General features: G+C 38.3%; 2 protein-coding genes across 21 annotated transcripts in view; one reads left to right on the plus strand and one right to left on the minus strand.

Annotated features, from left to right (window-relative positions):
- KIAA1217 (KIAA1217 ortholog) overlaps window positions 1–20,521 on the minus strand; it is a 1,016,332-nt gene that overhangs the window by 345,919 nt on the left and 649,892 nt on the right. The window contains exon 1 of one of the 20 annotated variants that reach the window (XM_056800106.1): window positions 12,092–18,174. The exons of the other annotated variants lie outside the window; for them this stretch is intronic. The gene's annotated coding sequence lies outside the window, so the exon portion shown is untranslated. Of the gene's footprint in view, window positions 1–12,091; window positions 18,175–20,521 lie in introns of those variants that run through there. 20 annotated transcript variants of the gene reach the window in all.
- Window positions 18,165–18,653, plus strand: LOC130454639 (60S ribosomal protein L31). The gene has a single exon (XM_056800117.1). It carries the CDS (start codon window positions 18,224–18,226, stop codon window positions 18,599–18,601), a length of 378 nt encoding a protein of 125 aa, XP_056656095.1. The 5' UTR covers window positions 18,165–18,223; the 3' UTR covers window positions 18,602–18,653.

Below are 20,521 nucleotides of genomic sequence, written 5' to 3' on the forward strand. Positions count from 1 at the left end.
CTATATTTAGTATTGATTCTAAGGCTGTTTAGAATTAAGGGTTTAAAATCAATTAATCTTTAAAGACTATGGAAGATCTTCTAGGTCCTATCAGAGGAGAGTGATTTGGAGATTAGGGCCAGGGGCAGCCTGTACACATGTCATCCCAGGAGCAGCCTAGCTAAATCAGAAAGTCTCAACTCCCAGGAGACCACAAACTGACGAAATGAGCATCTCCAGAAATTCTGTAAATCTAAGCAGTCTGTGGTATCGAGAGGTGGTGACCATCAGTTTTGGTGGAAGAGGCATGGACAGAGACCAAAAAACACACAGAGTTCATTTGTGTTCATTTGTATCCTTTAAAATGGATAATACTTTACAGAAACAGCTCTGTGGTGAAAGGGATAAAGCTGGGCCAGGGGGGAAACTTGGAGTTAGGAAGATCTAAACTCGAATATCTCAGACAGTTAATAGTATCTGAGGAAGACACTTCCTCATGTATGAAACATGTATTATAATAGCATCTACCTTAAAGGGTTGTTGTAAAGATCAGCTAAATAGATGAGGAAACTAAGGCAAACAAGGGTCAAGTTACTTGCCCATGGTCAAGCAGCTAGTAAGTATCTGAGGCTTGATTTGAACTCAGGTCTTCCTGACTCCAGCCCAGGACTGTCTAGCTGCCTTGATTCCTCCAAATAGATATAGATAGACAGATAGACAGATAAACAGACAGACAGACAGACAGACAGACAGACAGATGGACGGATGGACGTACGGATGGATGGATGGATGGACGGATGGATGGATACACAGATAGATGGATGGATGGATGGATAGATAGATACACATATAGATAGATAGATAGATAGATAGATAGATAGATAGATAGATAGATAGATAGATAGATAGATAGATATAGATATGTATATATATGCAACATACATACATGTGTATGTATATAAATATATACTGTCAGTTAGCAGCTGCCATCTTGGCTGACTGAATTTATATATGCTTGGGAAATCTCTTTATCAAACTAAATTAATTAAATAAGGATTTAAGTAGAATTATAGTCAGGGTTTTAGCAAGTGTCAGTGCAGATATTGGTGTAGCTGGAAGATCAGAAGACTCCACCATGAGGTAGACTTAGCAAGAGGGTAGAGACAGTTCCTGATTAGTGTTAAGGTTTCCTTATTATTAATCCTTATTTTCATCTTATTAAAAATAAATAAATAGCTTTTTATAGCTAGTGTGGCTCTAAGAACCTTTCATATTGATCCAGGGAAGGGAAGTCATCTCCAGCTTTCCTTCTGAGAGGAGAATTAAAGGATACTTTGGGGACACCAAAGTATTTTATATCATCAGTTCCAATTTATCAACATTATTTCTTCAATATACACGAAACATATGTGTTATATGCCTACATATATAAATGAACACACATACATATACATAGGTACACACATGCATATAAATTTATTTTTTTAATGTTTTAAAACATTAACTTTGAATATCAATATGACCAACTAAACTTGGTTGGTAGTTATTTTCATTAAATAAAAGTCTCATAGCCGCTTTTCAGCCTCTCCTTCCAAGCCTTTATTAGTAGTCTCTGACCATTCATTCTCATTTACTTTTCCTCTTATTTGATCATGTACTCTGATTGTTAGGGTAAGCTTTTAAAAAGCGGTGCTTTCCAAATTTCTCTCTATCACTCATTCATGTTGTAAAGTTTGAGCTACAATATAATAACACAATAGGTAAATGGACTATTTAACCTTTTTCCTCTCATGGGACATAGAAAATCTTCATTATGCCATGACAGTCTTCCATCACGCAGTGCAGGGATGAGGTTGGACCCCAGGGGGGAGGGAGTTCCCTTTACACAGAGCTCTCTTTGGTTCGTTTGGTTTGTTTCTTTAACCATATTTTCAGAGTATATTTCTCCAAAATTCAATAATGGGGCAAAAAGCATGAGTTGTTGTTGTTGTTGTTTCTGTATATTGTGAATGGCTAGATTGTTCTACCCAACTTCTTGTGGATATGCAATTACACCAGCAATGGAGAGGAATACCTGTTCTTCAACAGCCTTACTGGCATTAAGTTTTGTTGCATTTCCTTAATTTTACCCCTCTGATGGAAGATGGGAATAATAATAGCAACTCCTTCATAGCTCTGTGAACAACAAATGAGAGGATATATGGAAATTACTTTGCTGTTATCCTTGTTCAACTGTTTTTCAGTAATGTCTGACATCCACTGGGGGCGGGAGGCAGAGATTTTTGGCCAAGATACTGGAATTGTTTGCTATTTCTTTCTCCAGCTCATTTTACAGATGAGAGAACTGAGGCAAATAGGGTTAAGTGACTTGCCCAGGATCACCCAAGCTAGTAAGTGTCTGAGGCCAGATTGGAAATTCTGAAAAGATTCTTCCTGACTTCAAGGCTGTGCCTTCTGTCCACTATACCACTTAGCAGCCACAGTTGTAAAGTACTTTTTAAAAAATCCTTTCCTGCAAATGTGTACAGATAGTTCATATTTATGTATTAGAATGTATCAGCATTTATGCTATTTTGTATTATGTAAACAATAAAAATCATGTACAGAGGGGGGGAAAAACCTTTTCTTTTCATCTTTCATCTTAGAATCAATACTATGTATCGTTCAAAGGCAGAAGAGAGGTAAGGGTTAGGCAACAGGGGTTAAGTGCCTTGCCCAGGGTCACACAGCTGGGAAGTGTCTGAGGTCAGATTTGAACCTAGAACCTCCCATCTCAGTCCATTAAGCTACCTAGCTGTCCCCAGAAGTAAAGTACTTTGCAAATCTTTAAAGTGCTACATAAATATCAACTATAATGATAAAAGTAGGAAGGGACTTTAGAGATCCCCTAGGTCAGGTAAAACCACCACCTGTGGCTCCCTAGTAACACTCAAGTGAGACTAAAATGTAACTGGGAAACATTTAACAAATAAATAAATAATAAAATAGAATATATGCTCAGGTTAAAATGTCTTTTAAAAAAGTCAATATGGCACTTTTGTACTGTATAATGCCTGCCCCTTCCTATTTTTGTTTTATAATACTGCTCTAGGACAACCCCATTATTTTACAGTTGAGGAAAATGAAGTGACTTTTCCAAGGAGAATCAGTTAAAGGGCCCAGATTCAAACCCAGATCTTCTGGCTTTTCCCATTCTGACTAAGCCAAGGCGCCTTCCTTTAAGCACAGTTGTGTTTCTTTCTCTTGTAGTTAACCTATGGTGTTTGAAGTGGATTCCAGGCAACAACTGAAGATTTGTATTTATGATATAGGAGCTCGGGCATCTTTTTTGTAATTAAATAGCATAATAAAAGGCTCAATAAGATATAACTGTGACCCACCACTGCCTTGGGCCTGCAGTAATCATATGTTCGTTAATAGAATTGCCTGAATTATCTTTTTTCCCATGTTCTTATGCATATTATAGAGAAGTCTCTACCTTTCCCTCTGAGCAATGCTGCTGTTCACGGTTTTCTAGGTTAACCAACCAATATGGGGTCCATGTTTACGCATGGTATCCCACACTAAGTTATGCTGATTCTTAATTTGCTTTTTTTCCTCGAGCATTTGCTGCCAAATGCAGAGTTGGAAAGCTGTGCTCAATGCTAGAAAACGAAGAGATTTGGGAAACCGAGAAATGGGAACTCTCTATCTCCCAAGTTTTGATGAAAGCAAAGGAAAAAATAATCTTCAGTGCACACAGCTAGGTCAAAGATAGAGTTGTCTGTCGGCAATGTGCTGACTGGGCATGAAGAGCAAAGAATGAGATCCACCATCGTTCCTTTGTATCCCAGTTACTTACTCTCTGCAAGGCTCTGATTTATTGAAACTTGCAAAGCTTTCTGGAGTGGTTCAGCATGACAAGTGCAGCAATTTCTTTGACCAAGTGTCGGCGGCCAACTTGACCTCAGAAACTTCTGCGTTGCTCCATCCCTTTGATTCCCACTCCCACTCCCAAAGGAGGGCTAGTGGTGGCCAGAGCCATGATTGCTTGATGTGTGAGCGATTCCAAAATAGAACCCTCCCCCATCAAGGCAGGACAATAACTCCTGTTATTTTCTAAAAAGTAAAATAGTTGCAGAGGGTGGGCTGGAGAAACCAAGGGGCTGCTTAGTGTGTGTCAGAGGCGGGAATTGAACCTATGTTTTCCTGATCTCAGGGACGGTTTGTTGTTCATTATAATATATTGCCTCTCATCCCTCTGATATCAATTTTTTTTTCAAACCCATACCTTCTGTCTTAGCATCAATAACATGTATTAGTACCACGGCAGAAGAGCGGTAAGGACTAGGCAATGGGGGTTAAAGTGACTTGCCCAGAGTCAAACAGCTAGGATGAATCTGAGGTCTGATTTGAACTCAGGACCTCCTGTTTCTAGGCCTGGCTCACAATCCACTGAGCCACTTAACTACCCCCTTCTGGTATCAAGATTAAATAAAGGAGAAAAAAGTTCTATGTCACTCCTTTGGGATTTAATTTGGGGAAGGGAAATGGATTTTTCAGTCCATTCTTTGCTAAATGCAGGTCCACAGACAGCATTGGTCACGTCTTACAATACGGATCTTGAAAGGGGTGGGGTGTTCTTTTGATTCTTATTTTAAGAAACCATGAGAACACCTGGGCAGGAAACCTATCTGACATCAACAGCTGCCGGTATTGTTGAGTCAAGAAGAGCTCCAGAGGGTTAAACACTATTTTAACCCAACATATCCAAGAGCCCAGAAACCTCAAGGGAATGGAGTTGGAAACAGGTTGCTGATTGGAATGGGCTTGTTCATGTCCTTCGCATGGGTCCCTGACTCCAGTCCAGAGGCCTGACCCACGTAGTGGTGTGAGAACAAAGAAAAACACTTCCTTCTTTCAAGGGAGGCCCACATGGAAGTATAAATATCCTTGATGGAGAGATCCACAGTGAACCTGACTGGGGAAGAGCTCAAGCGGTTCAGTCAATGTAACCAGAGAGCTTCAAGCTGGAAAGACAGACCCTCTGCCTCCTGCCATGAGAAGGCAGCCCTCTGAAATGACCTGCTTCTTCCTGTTGCATGTATGTACAGATACAAACACGTCCAGTCTGTAAAGAAGTCACTGAAAGTGATCGTTTGGGGACAATCTGGGCTTTGCTTCCTTCAATTGCCTTCATCTTGGTCTCCATAAAAAGGATTAGGGTTAAGGAGAACCGACTAATCCAAGCAAGATAAACCCAACTTTGTGCAAGATCAGAAAGAACCAGGGAGCAGAAATCACCCCAACGTAACAGCTGTTGGAAAACATGCATGTGTGGCCTGTTTACTTTGTGAATGACTAAGATGAAGATGGGATGAGCGGCTCACTACAAATGTTAAAAGATAAAAGATGAGGAAGCGGCAAAAAGATGGAGGGTGATTAGCTGTTCTCAAAACTCACTAGCAGCGTGTCTTTTCAGAGACTTGCCCTCCAGAGTAGGAGCCCAGAAATACTTTCTACCAAAGGGATCTCTAGGGCCAAGAAAGAGCTGGATGTTAAAATGAAAATACTTCCACAATGTATTCTCTCTCTCTCTCTCCAAGGGGCAGAGATTGGACCTATGATTTCATTGGCATGGGAAATTCCCTGGTAATGGATACTCCTTTGACCAATGCAGTACAGTACCTTTTCTGCAAGTTATAGCCTTCAGAGAGCTACCTGGAGCTCTAAGAGGTTAAGGGCCCCTTAAGACTAGCCTCTCACACTAGTTGTGGGTCTTCCAGACTGTTTGGGGGTCCCCAGTGGTCATATACATTTTCCAGGTATTTATAAATCTGATGGTGGGGATCAGAAATCAGAAAACTAGGGCTAGAAGGGACCACAAAGGCAATTTAGTTGGACCCCTTATTTTAGATATGAATAAACTCATCTCTACAAAGACCCAGGGAGGTTATGAGTTGCCTAAGGTTACACCTGTAGTGTCAGAAATGGGAAATCAATCAGTGAGTCTTTATTAAGTACCTGGGATGTGCTAGCCACAGAGGACTCAAATACAAACAACAGAAATCTTTACTGTCAAATAAGTTATTATTCTAACATCATAAATGTCCACAGAATACACATCTTTACTCCTTTGCTTAATCACAAAAAAGCTATGAGGAATGAAACCCCAGTTCACTGTATAATGATACAGATAAGACATTAAATAGAAACACAGAATCATAAAGCATGAAGGGGCATCAAAAGGGCATCTAAGCCATTCTCCAGTGATTGTCATTCAAGCCAAGTCATAAAGGTAGCTCTCTATTCTTTCCTGGGAAATAAAAGGGGGAGGGGAAGAGAAGCTCCAGGAGAAGAGATTTCCAAATTAATTTAGACATTTCCTTTTCCATCTCATTTTACCTGAGGAAACTGAGGCAAATAGGGTTAATTGACTTGTCCAGGGTCACCCAGCTAGTGCCTGAGGCCAAATTCGAACTCAGGCCTTTCTGACTATAAGCCCAGTACTCTATCCACCATACCACTTAACTGCTCCAAATCTCCAAATCAATTTTGATAATTATTTTCTTGCTAACAATTCACAGAGAGTTCTTATCATTGTCTGGTCTGAATTTTTCCTGCTGCATAATAAGTCTATTTCTCAAATATAAACAGACCCATCGTACTATTCACTGAATCCTTTACCCCATCCTACTAATTTTTTCTTCTGCTACACAATTACCATACTGTTCTAACAGGAGACCCAAACAAGGTCAAGTCCATGGAAGGCCTTTATTCTAGGATATCTAAATGACCTTAGAAGTAGTTAACTACCAGCTGAGTCCCCCCAGCTAAAGAGGAGACAATCAGTTTTAGATTCTTCCTTGAAATCCTGCCTCCTCCAAATCTGTAACATCCCCCTGCTTTTTTTTGTTGGTTTCTAAAACCAAACATTCCCAACAACAGACACATGCTAACTGTAAAAACTAGAGAAAATATAACTTCTCCTAGGAAGTTTATGACAAGCCAATCTATGAGAAGCTACTTTTAGCAAGGGATGCCAGATTGTGGCTAATTTAATTCCATTCTGAAATATGAAATCGAAAAACCATGGAAGGAGAACCCCGCCAAGGTGCTTTCCAATTTATAACAAAATAAGCCCATGTTTTGGATCCCCTGAGGCAGTTTGGCTTCCTGTAAATTATCTTCATGCCTCATGAAAAACAGAGATGGGAAAGGAGACTGTGGAAGACGGGCTGCCCAGACTGGAAAATATCTGCCTTTTATTTATTTATTTTTTAAACTCTTACTTTCTGTTTTCTAGTCACAACTTTAAGACCAAAAGGCCAAGGCTAGGCAAATGGGATTAAGTGACTTGCCTGGGTCACCCAGTTAGGAAGTATCTCAAGTCAGATTTGGACCCAGGACCTTCTGTCTCCAGGTTTGGCTGCCTATCCACTGAGTGACCTAGCTGCAACTCCCTGCCTTGATTCTTCATAGGGTGGCCTCTGGGTCACAACAAAGACAAAAGTAAAATGATTGGGGATGAAATTATTTCCTGAGATGAACTGTTTTGAAATTAATAGATTTGTGGATATTCCTTAATGTGACATAAAATACACTTGCGCGTATCATTCAAGGAAACCGTGCTGGACTTGGGAGTCAGGAAGACCAACATTCAAATCTCAGATACTTCTTAGTTGTGTGACTCTCAGCAAATGGCCTTGCTTCTAATGGCCATGGTTTCCTCATCGGTAAAATGGGGGTAATAATGGCACCTATCTCATAGGGTGGACGCAAGGATCAAATGAGATCAAGATAAGCAAAAAGCACTTTGTAAACTTTGAAGTGCAATGGGAGTGATTGTGATTATTATTGTTATTATCATTATCATCACCATCATTATTACAATTACTATTATTATTATTACAGCTGATGTTATTACCTTTTGTTAAATTCAAGGTCATATGGATGGTAAGAAGCAGAAATAAACTTGAGCTCTAGGCTACATGTCTACTACTTGCCCTCTTTGCTATTAGCCATCGTTGGCTCTGATCTAGTTTTTGTTTACTCTCATTTCATAAATGTGAAGACAACCTGGTATAGATTCCTGCCTCACATCCAGATAGACAACTTGTCACTAAAAAGATGACTCAGAGGACAGCTAGGTAGTTCAGAGGATTGAGGGTCAGGCCTGGATTCAAGAAGTCAAACCTGGTCTCAGATATTTAGTAGTTAGTTGTGTGACCCTAGGCAAGTCACTTAACCCCAACTGTCCAGCTCTTGATGCTTTTCTGTCTTAGAATTAATACAAATAAAGAAGCTAAGGTTTTTTTTTTTTTAAAAAAAAGGGTTCTTTGAGGCATGGAAAGTTATAAGATTTACCCTTAATCACAGAACTACTATATGTCAAAAGCAAACCTCGAACCCAGATCTTACTAACTCAGAGGGATTCTATCTATCAAACCAGGCTGCTTCTCATCTCACTTATTAACAAATTTTATTCCATTCATTCAACTCAAGAATATTGATTCTTTCTTGAAGAATGGCTTATATCCACAGGCAGGGTCTATGACTAAAAAGGCTTTAAAAAAGAAATACCATTTCATTTAAAATCCAGTAATAGATGATTTAATGTGGTTTAAAACCAAAAAGTTGCATTATATTTGAAATATTAACATACTTGTCTCTATTCTTCCAAGTCAAACATTTCACCAATGAATATGTCAGCAAATCCACTTACATTTATTAATTCCCTGGCACATTGTATTTCCAATGAAAGTAAAATGAGCTCTTAGTTGCCAAAACAATGATTACTGTTATTGAAATAAATCAGAACTAGCCTACAGTTTTATCATCTTATTATAATAAGCCCATATTATCCTGTAGCAACAAATACAAAGATCGATATATGTACATTAATCAACATATATCTCCTGAATGGTATAAGTATAAATTAAAATGAAAATGCATTCTTAGCTAATATCAGGAGGAAGCCGAGGCAAAATACATTATAGATTCCCAACAGGTAACTCTGAACCAATGACATTGGCCTGCTGGCTGTCCTACAAACAAGGCACTCCATCTCCAGGGACCCAGAATTTTCTCTGGCTGTCCTTGTTACCTGGAATGCTCTCCTTCCTTCACTTTCAATATTGACCTCCCTAGTTTTCTTTAAGTACCCAGGAAAATCTCACCTTCTAAGCAATCTACATGTCAGTGCCTTTCCTCTTTTCATTATTTTCTATTTACCTACTTGTTTGCAGGTCGTCTCCCCCTTTAGATTGTAAGCTCCTTAAGGGCAGGGACCCACTGGCATTATTAGCCTCTTTTCTATCCTCAGTACTCAGGATGTGCCTGACACCCCAAAGCCAATTGATCTATCTGAGTGATCTATCAGAGCATTTTCTAAACTCCCCAGCTCAACAAAGTTTGAAATCACATACATTTCTTTTTCAATTCAAGTGGAATAAAGTTTATTCTGAAAGTTACATGCCATACCTTGAGATAACTGGAAAGACTTCTGGGTAGCATAAAATCAAGGCTGAAAAAGCATTTTTCATGGTCAATATTAAGGGTCTGATTTCTTTTCTTTTCCTTTGTTTCCTTTCCTTTCCAAACCCTGGACCTTCTGTTTTAGAATCTTGATACTAAGTATTGGTTCCCAAGCAAAAAAAGCAGTTAAGGACTAGGCAATTAGGAACAAATGATTTGCCCATGGTCACATAGTCAGGAATCACCCAAGGTTAGATCTGAACCCAGGACCTCCCATTCCCAGACCTGGCACAGTATCCACTATGCTATCTAGCAGTCCCTAAGGGACTGATTTCTAATAAATATTTTCACTTTGGGGCCAGATCATTTCTTGCCCAAATATCTTGAAGTAAAAAACAACTATTATTATGATAAAAAATTTAATTACTCAAATACCCTTTCCATAAGGCTGACTATTTATTCATATAGAAGTCCTAGAATAATTGTTCATAGAAAAAACCTGGACCTAGTAGCCATGTGATTTCTTGTAATTACAGAGACTGCAGCAGCAGCAAATTATTTACTTTGAGCATACAATAAACCAGGTAATATAATTATGATTGTGTGTCCATCTGGAACGAAGAGTGAAGAGGGAGGTACCAGAATCTAATCTGTACTAGAAATAAAAGAGAGCTGAGTTCAATTCATAGCTATGCATATTTCCTGAAGCACAACAATTATTTTCTATGTGACTCAGTTTCTTGATCTGTAAGATCAGGGGCCTTCATTATGGTATCTTCTTATGTCTTAGAAGCCATACTAAGTTTCATTTCCAAGAGCATTAAGGGTTACCTAATTGGTGTTAAATGAATTGTCCAGGGTCACAAAACTAGCAAGTTTCTGAGGCCACATTTGAACCCAGGACCTTCCATCTCCAGGTTTGGCTCTCTTATCTACTGAACCACTTGGCTGCCCCCAGTCCTACTTTTTAAATTGCTCTAAACTTTAAAACCCATAAGGTAGGGAGCAGCTGGATAGCTCAGTGGATTAAGAGCCAGGCCTAAAGAGAGGAGGTCCTGGGTTCAAATTTGACCTCAGACACTTCCCAGATGTGTGACCCTGGGCAAGTCACTTGACCTCCATTGCCTAGTCCTTACCACTCTTCTGCCTTAGAACCAATACACAGTATTGATTCTAAGACTGAAGGTAAGGTTTCTAAAAAAACAAAACAAAAATAAAAAACAAACCCAAACCCCAAAAACCTCAGGGAAAGAAAGTTCTAGATAAATTATGAGAGCTTTTAAATTCTAACAAATCATAGAAACAACATAACTAGAACAAGTTGCATCAATGTAATTAATGAAAAAAGTCAAAGAACTTGCTGAAGACCAACTTCAGCAAATTCCAGTCTCAATCAATCATTCCTATCATTTTTAGAAGTTATTTCAATAATATAGCAATACTTATTATTACTTCCTCCTTCAAATGGGTGAAACTAGCAGGGCATTTGTTACATGGTCCCCAATACTTTCTGAGACAAGGGCTATTTGCTCATTAAGAAAATCACACTGTCTGGAATGCCAAAGGTCAGGGGTTCTTTACACAGTTCTTTAAACTGGCCAAAGTTTAAAAAAAATACTTTGCTGCCCCTCAGGTCTCTCTTGTGGTGCTCCATCATGCTGACTAAGGTATAGACCTCTGCTCATGTTCTCAAGGGTGTCTTTGAACTATACCTCCTACTTTTCTGAGTCTACACTGGACCCTAATTGCTAACAAGTCACCCATGTTCCTGAACTAGCCCCTTTAAATTAGCTTGAAATGATGGCCAGCCACCTTCAGTCACTTTTTAATCACAGCCAGAGAGTGAGCAGAGCTGTTGACTTAGCTTGGTTTGCTGGTTGATGTAAATAGAAAGCTAGTTACCACCAAACCTGGGTTACATTTTAAAGCAGGCTTTAAAAAAAAAGAAAGAAAAGAAAAAGAAAAACAAACCACTTTTTATCTCCAATACCACCCAGAGGGGATCTTTATCTGAGTTGTTGGAATTTTCTAAATCAGACTTACCAGAAGCTTCAACACCGATCTTTCTCATTCCTGAATTTTTCCAATTTAGTTTTTTTTTTTTAGTTTTTTTTTTTATAAAGTCTTTGTTAGACACCCAGAGAGACATCCAAGTAATTCTTGGGTGCACTGTTTGCACATGTTCGCAAGAGAATCTATCTAAAGGGTTCCTGTAACATGCAGGGGAAATGTTCCTTATTTTTTCCTTCTATTTTACAACTTGAAATAAGCATATTTCCACTTTCAAGGTCTGGTCTAACAGTAAAGGAGAAACATCTGGCACTAATCTGCCTAGACACACATATATCTCCCTTCTCCAGGTTCTTCCTGGTAACCTTCTGTCTATGGCATTTTATAAGTATTATTCATACTCCTAACAAACATCCAAATGCATCCGGCATCCCTTGTTTTTCACCTCTAGTCAGAATCCACAGTCCATTACTATAATCATCTGAAGAGTTTTAAAGCAACAACAAGAAGTTCAGCAGCCCAAAGAGTGTCCATTTGGTGTGGGCAAGCTGAAGCTATCCATTCAACCCGTCCTGCCCACAGAACAATACGGTCAGGGATCCCAGAGCACGTCCACAATAACGGCCAAGAAACAAGGCTCACTCACCGAGCTCCACAGGTGATGCCAGCCCCAAGTGGCGACAGCAAATCTAATTCGTCTTCTCCCGGGAAGTTTTGGGGTGGTAATGAACTCCTGGGTAATCCTTTAGAGTTGTCAGGTAGAACCCCCCTCCATGCCTCCCCTCCGCACTGTTTTCTTTTGTCTTTTCCCAGGGAAACTCTTGTCATTTACATAAAACCTACTTCGAGCCTATAGGATTTTTGGAGCAGCTACATGTTAAATTGGCTGTCTTGACATGCTCGCTCAAGCATGACATCATAAATCTCCATGGTAACCTTAACCCCACCTGCCCACATGCCAAAGTTACCTGTCAGGCGGGGACTTAAACAATCTACTGGAATTGTTCATTAGTGGAAAGGCTTTTCGGGGGCTGGGGGTGGGGTGGGGGGTGGAGCTGCGCGGGATGTAATTTACAAACACAAACACACACACAATTTAGCCAGGAACTACCTCCTTTACTTTCCAAGTCTGCGCTCTTTTTTTTCCCTTTTAAAACAATCAACAAAATTATAAATGTTCGTTAATCTGCCCCTCCCTGTCTAACAATGATCTCAATCAGTTAAAGAAAAATCTGCCGGATAAAGTTACACTGGAAACTCGGATTCTGAAAAACCTTTAACTGATACCCCTCAGGTTTTTCCAATTCACTCCCCCACAACCCCCTCTAAGCTTTTTTTTTTTTTTCACTAGTGAAACTTGCAAAACAGGTTCTCAGCAGGGTTTTTCTTTTTCTTTTTTTTTCTTTTTCTTTGTGCAAGGGTGGTTGGAGAAGTGCAGAGATCTTTTTAACCCTTTCCTAACTCATGCACGATTTTCCACACCTCGATTTTCTGCACTCCCTTCCCCAGAGCCCAAATTTTTGCCTAAAGTTAATAATAACATTCCTCCTAAACTTTGCCTCATCCTGCCCTTACCTTTGGTTGAATGAGTGACCTCTTTGCTCTTGCTCTTCTAAAGCATCTATTGGAGTCGAATTATTATATCATATCATATTATATTATATTATATTATATTATATTATATTATATTATATTATATTATATTATATTATATTATATTATATTATATTATATATTATACATATTAGTCAAATTTTGTCATATTTTTATTTGTGTATATTTTCCCAACCAAACTGTAAATGAACTAAATTTGCATCTATTTTGCAAGGCATAGAGCATTCTATTCGTAGCTAATGAACATTTTTAAAAAGGAATGAATGAATAAATCGGTTAGAAACAGTGACTTAAAATCATAATATCTTGAATTAACTGGAAAGGACTTCTGAGGTCATCTTGTCCAACCTACCAATCTGTCCAAGGCAGAAAAGAAATCCCTTTAGCTGAGAGCTAGTCCAATCTCAAAAAGAATCTGAGACATTCCTTCTTTTTTGCACTTAAGACTCCTGGAAGGAAAGAACTGCTTCATTTTTGCCCTTTCCAGCTTGACTGCCTAAGAACAATGACTGGTGAATGTTTTTTGTTGTTCAATCATGTCCACTTCTTTGTGTTCCTATTAGGGGGTCTTCTTTTTTTTTTTTTAAACCCTTACCTTCCGTCTTGGAGTCAATACTGTGTATTGGCTCCAAGGCAGAAGAGTGGTAAGGGCTAGGCAATGGGGGTCAAGTGACTTGCCCAGGGTCACACAGTAGGGGTCTTCTTGACAAAGATCCTAGAGGAGTTTGCCATTTCCTTCTTTAGATCATTTTACAGATCAGGAAACTGAGGCAAACTTTAGCCAGTTAGGGGGCTCTGTAGATAGACCCTTGTAATGCAAGTCAAGAAAATCTGAATTCAAATCCAGCCTCAGACACTTATTAGCTGTGTGACTCTGGGCAAGTCACTTGCCCCTGTTTGCCTTAGTGACCTCAGCTATAAAATGAGCTGGAGAAGGAAAAGGCAAACTACTCCAGTATCTTTGCCAAGAGAACCCCATGGACAGTATTGGAATGCTATGGTCCATGGAGTCAGGAAGATGATGAGTTGGACATGACTGAACAATGACTGGTATGTAATAGGCTCTTTTAAAATGTCTGCTTAGGACAATTCTGATGGGCTTATGGAAAAGAATGCCATCCACCTCCAGGGAATGAACTATTGGAGTAAGAATGATGATGGAAGCATATGATTTATTACTTGTTTATTTGGGTATCTGTTTTGGGTTTGGGTTTTTTAAGATTATTCACTTATTAAAAATGAATAATGTGGAAATATGTTTTGTGTGATAATACACATATAACTCAGATTGAATTGCTTACCAGCTCCAAGAAGGGGGAGGGAAGAAAGAAGGGAGACAGTATGGCTCATATAACTTTGGAAAACTTATGTGGAAATTTGTTATTAAAATAAAAAAATCCAAATAAAAAATAAAAATATTTCCTCTTGAAAAAAATGTCTAGTGATTTATTCACTCATTCATTATTTTGCAAATATTTGAACAAGTGCATGTAGCTAGTCCAAAGTTATAATCTAGGCCCTTTTGGGGATACATGTACATATTCATATACATTCAAATTCATTCATTCAACAAACACTAGGCATCCAGAGTGAGCAGGAAATGGTAAGCCCCAGAAAGTCTAGATAAAACTTGGCTACAGCTTTATGAGACTTACACTCTATTAGAGGGTTAAGAAAAATGTAAAATGTTCTAACATGAAATATTATATGATGAGCTGAAAAACACAATACTGTGAGATAGGAAAGAGGGAGGTGATAATTGCTGACAAGGAAAATCAGGGAAGACATCCTGGGGGCATTAGACTTCAGCATTAAAGGATAGGCAAGATACCAAGGAAAGACATTGCAAGAACTGAGAGCAAGAAGAAGCAAAAAAAGAGTCTAGAAAGTCCAGAGGCTGTTTGGGAGTCACAATTCATAATAATTTCTATTATTTCTTTCTTTACAGTCTAATAATCCACAGAAAAAGAAAGAAATGAATGAAAAATACCTATTGTCCAATTTAGGACCACCTGTAGCCTAAAGCGATATATATCCAGCATATTGGAATGAAACATGAAGAAGGAAGAAGGTATTCGGTGATCTCAAACACCAACATGAAACAAAACCCCACTTAAAAAAAGAGCAATAATCTTCTGTTGGTACTGTGCAGCTACAAATCATGGGATACTGTAATTTATCAATCAAAACTTTGTATTACCCATGGGACAATGGAGACATGTATGGAGAAGTTATAGCATGTTATCAGTGATGAATGACAAAGATACTCCATGATCAAAAAGTCGATGGAACCATCATGCAGAGATCATCTAGCTCAATCCTCTCATTTTTATAGATGACAAAATTATATTCCCAAGATATTAAATGACCAACCCAAGCTCACATAACAAAAATAATGACACAGTAGGATTTGAATATAAGAATTCTAACTCACAACAAGAGACCAGGATTCTTTCTTTGATACCTTGATGGCTCGAATGACAAAACACGAAACTGTTTTCTACACCCCTTCACAGTATGGGAAAACAAACTTAAAAAAATTTAGACCCAAAAGCAGAGAGGAATTATAGTCAATAGGGTCATTTTCAAATATCAACAACAATCTTTTTTTTTTATATAATAACTAGTAACTTTTGCATGAGGCAAGAGACATGCTTTCAATTTAGCTGAGGTGGTAGAGGAAGAGAATGATACTATGGAGACCCCAGTATGTAAGACCTTTTCAGCAGAAGCTACCACCAGATGGAGTTAGGAAATAGGACTGTGCTGTAGAAATGCTCGCTTTAGGGCATGACTCAGGAGCTTTCATTTTAACTAATTATCCTTACTGCAAATACTAAATTCAGATGTTACTGTCACTGAAGTACAGTTATCACCCTCTAAATTTCTGCAACCTGGAACAAAACTCCAAACACCCTACCCTAGTTATAGCTCTGAAAGTATTAACTATTCTTATTAGAATATTCTTGGATTTTGGAACTCCCCACGTTGCAGTCAATGAATATTTAACCTTGGAAGAGAATCAAGAAACAGACCTGACAATTTAGTAAGCCAGACAGATTGAGATATCTTCTGAGCCAAGGCAAAGAGGTATTCTTTTTAAAGACTCAATTTTTGCATTTTTGTGTGTGATAAAAACATTAAGATGAAACAGGCTAGTAGTCTGCTCATTGGAGCTAGAATACAACACAAAACAAACAAGACATAATCATTTCTAAGACTTCCACAGCAAAATCCTAAATTCCATATTCAACTCTAAAAATGTGAAAACAGGAGGAAATACAGGAGTTTTGGGTTTTTTTTTGGGGGGGGGTGTTTTTGTTTGTTTGTTTTAGCACTGTCCTGATGGACAGCATAAATTATACTACAACTTGGATGACTTGGAAAATTGCATGTCACTATTGACTCCCAGGGCTGGGGCTGAGCAGATCAGGACACACTACAACACTAAAATTAGAAAGTCAGAAGGATCTAATGGAAAACAGAGTCAGTAGCAGCAACTGATGAAGTACATAACACAAAGTGAAACTATTACCCTATTAACAGGGAGAAAATATGTACAGAAATGATGGCACAGTTAAACACAGATGGAGGAATCTTACAATTAATAATGAAGTTATAACTGTTCTGAGGGAAACTGTTTGTAAATGCTTAAAGTTTGCAACACTGTGAACTTCTGAAATGCTACATTTGAGGATAAGTAATCAATAACTGATATCTCTGTTTAATGACTTCCCTGACCACATTGTTTCCTTCTCACCTAAAATGTTATGATTACAAAACATTGGAAACATGAAAAGTTTTAAGTTAGAGTAAAGGCTTGCTGTTTAACAAAATGAGACTATCGCTCACTGCCTAGTCAATAAATGCATTTAAATGCAGAGCTAATTTTGCCTCAAATTTGATGGCAGCACCATTATATTCATGTTTAATTTTGATAACAGGAAAGATATTTCTGGTCAATTAAATATGTCTGCTCAGGTTTATCTCATCTCATTATAAATACAGATACAGCTAACAAAACCAAATTTTATCAAGCCCTTATTGTATGCAAAGCATTAGTTACTGAAGGCAGTAGAAAGTTTAAAGACAAAGACCTTACAGATCCTAGGTTGGAAGGGATGGGTAAAGAGGGGAGAGGACTGTAACACAAATGGTTATGATGTACTTTTTTTTTTTTTTGGTCCAAAGCTATGATTATATTGATGTCGAGAACTCCTGGTGGGAAAACTCTCTCCACTGATACAGAATAGCAAATCATCTATAACTTGTGATATTACAGATTTCCTACTTAAATGATTTGCCAACTGTCACACAGCTAGTACATATTTCAGGCAGAAGCTGGACCCACATCTTCCAGACTACACAACTGGTTCTATATACTATACCACGATGTCTCCGGTTATCTACAATGTTGAATAACAATTTACTAATATAGGACTGAAGGGACAGTAGAAACTATTTAGTATGAATCCCTAGTTTTAGAGATGAGGAAACCAAGGCTCAGTTAGTAACTTGTTTGAGGTTACCCAGGTCATCAAATATCAGAAATGTGGTTTTAACCCAGGTCCCTATTATATAAATAATAATGGACATTAGATAGTCTTTAAGGTTAGTCATTATCTTATTTAAGCTCAGAGCTACTATAAGTATTAATTTGTTGCTGCTATTATTCATTTGTTTATTCCTGTCTTTCTTTTGTGATCGTATAAACCATAAATACCCATGGAGATTTTTTTGGCAAGAATAATGGAATGATTTGCCATTTCCTTTTCCAGCGGATCCTTTTTCTCAGGCAGTCAGAGCTTAAGTGACTTACCCAAGGTCACAGAGTTAAGAAGAATCTGAGGTCACATTTGACCTCAGTTATTCCTGACTCCAGACCTGGTGCTCTCTCCACTAAGCCACTTAGCTACTTACTGGCTTGATTCCAAGATGGAAGGTAAGGATTAAAAAAAAAAAAAGGTATTAATAGTTCTATATATCTCTGGGTCAGACAGGCTTGGAGATGTCCCATAAGTAGCAAGTGTCAAATTGAATTTTATTCTATTTCTTCTTGTTTCTAAGCTCAACTCCCACTACAGAAAGCTATATTTCAGGGCTTGGGTGTTAGGTTCTCCCATAATCCCCGGCGTTCTTCCTTTCGGACCTGGTCCCCGGCAGGATGGCTCCCGCAAAGAAAGGTGGAGAGAAAAAGAAGGGACGTTCTGCAATCAACGAGGTGGTGACCAGAGAATATACCATCAACATTCACAAGCGGATCCATGGAGTAGGCTTCAAAAAGCGAGCTCCCCGGGCTCTAAAGGAAATCCGCAAATTTGCCATGAAAGAAATGGGAACTCCTGATGTGCGCATTGACACTAGACTCAACAAAGCTGTTTGGGCCAAAGGAATAAGGAATGTCCCGTACCGTATCCGAGTGCGTTTGTCCAGGAAACGCAATGAAGATGAAGACTCACCAAACAAGCTGTATACTTTGGTTACTTATGTGCCTGTCACTACTTTCAAAAGCTTACAGACAGTCAATGTGGATGAAAACTAAATTGAACTTCATATAAATAAAGTTTTAAAATATCAAAAAAAAAAAAAAGAAAGCTATATTTCAGTGACAAATACATCAGAATTCAGAGAAAAGAGTACCACGTTAAGCTTTCAGAGGGGGTTATTTGTTAACCAACAAAGGGGATCAGGTAAATAGTACTGGAGAAAGTAGCATTTGAGTTTGGTTGGAGAGAATTTCCAGGAATGAAGGGAGGAAGGGAAAGTCTCATATTAATAAGGAAGAGTGCCAAGTGCTAAGTACAACATTGGGCACACAGGAAATGCCTGATCAAAGGATAATAAGGTGATGACTGAGGCAGAGATGTTAAGGACTCATGGACAAAAAGACAAACATAAAAAAAAGTCAAGTATTTATGAACAAGGAGACAAGTCTATTGCTATAGGGCATAAGAGAAATAGCAGCTGTATTTACCTTTCCTTCTACCCAGATACCTTTGATTCTCTGTTCTTTTCTCAATATATATTCTCTTGAAGACCTTATCTATTATCTCAGTTTTGATTATTACCTTCATCAGTATCTCTAATCTATGCTTAAGTCCAACATGGCCATTTCCACTTGTTCAAATTCAACATTGATTATATTTGATCAATTGGCAAGTATGGACTGATCACCTCTTCTGTGCACTGTTATAAGAGGCACAAAAATAGTCTTTCCCTTCAAGTAGCCAATAATCAGGATGGGGACACAAAACCACAGCCATTAACAAAATTAGAGGGTCTGTTAAAGCAGAAAATCCAAAAGGAGTTCAGAGAAGGGAGAGATCAGTGTGGAATACATTGGCTGACAGAAGGATTCAAGAGCAGATAAAACTTGAGCTGGGACTTTGAAGGATAAGTAGGGGGAAAAAAAGGAAGCTAATCTGGGTGAAGAAAAGAAATGGAGGCTGGAAGAAACATGGCACATGGGATGAGATAGGGTTAAGGAAAAGAGTAAGTCAGCCTGACTACATAGAATAGATGTATAATGTAGTAGAGAAAGGGGCAGGTAGGTGGTTCAGTGGATAGAGAACCAAACCTGGAGATGGGAAATGCTGGATTTCCTTCTGACCTCAGACTCTTCCTAGTTGTATGTCCCTGGGCAAGACACTTAAGCCCAATTGCCTAACCCTTGTCACTCTTCTAATTTAGAATTGATACCAACTTGGTGTAAACGTATTCAGCAAGATAGTATACGATAAATTAAAAACCTCCAGCTTTTGGGACAAGAACCCATTGTTTGACAAAAACTGCTGGGAAAATTGGAAAATAGTATGGGAGAGATTAGGTCTAGATCAACATCTCATACCCTATTCCAAGATAAATTCAGAATGGGCAAATGACTTAAATATAAAGGAGGAAACTATAAGTAAATTAGGTGAATATAGAATAGTATACCTGTCAGATCTAGGGGAAAGGAAAGAATTTAAGACCAAGCAAGAAACTGAGAATATTACAAAATATAAAATGAATAATTTTGATTACATTAAATTAAAAAGGTTTTGTTCAAACAAAGCCAATGCAATCAAAAGTAGAAGAGAAGTAACAAATTGGGGGGAAAAACCTTTATAACAAAAATTTCTGACAAAGATCTAATTTTTTAAATTTATGAAGAGCTAAATCAATTATACAAAAAAATCAACCATTTTCCAATTGATAAATGGGCAAGGGACTTGAGCAGGCAGTTCTGAGATAAAGAAATCAAAATTATAAGAACATGAAAAAAGTGTTCTAAAATCTCTCATAATTAGAGAAATGCAAAGCAAAACAACTCTGAGATACCACCTCACACCTAACAGCAGAATGGCCAGTATGACAGCAAAGGAAAGTAATAAAAGTTGGAAGGGATGTGGCAAAATTGGGACACTAATGCATTGCTGGTGGCCTTGTGAATGGATTCAGCCATTCTGGAAGACAATTTGGA

This window comes from Monodelphis domestica, chromosome 5 (genome assembly GCF_027887165.1).
Source record: "Monodelphis domestica isolate mMonDom1 chromosome 5, mMonDom1.pri, whole genome shotgun sequence".
In the NCBI taxonomy this organism is placed as follows: Eukaryota; Metazoa; Chordata; class Mammalia; order Didelphimorphia; family Didelphidae; genus Monodelphis; species Monodelphis domestica.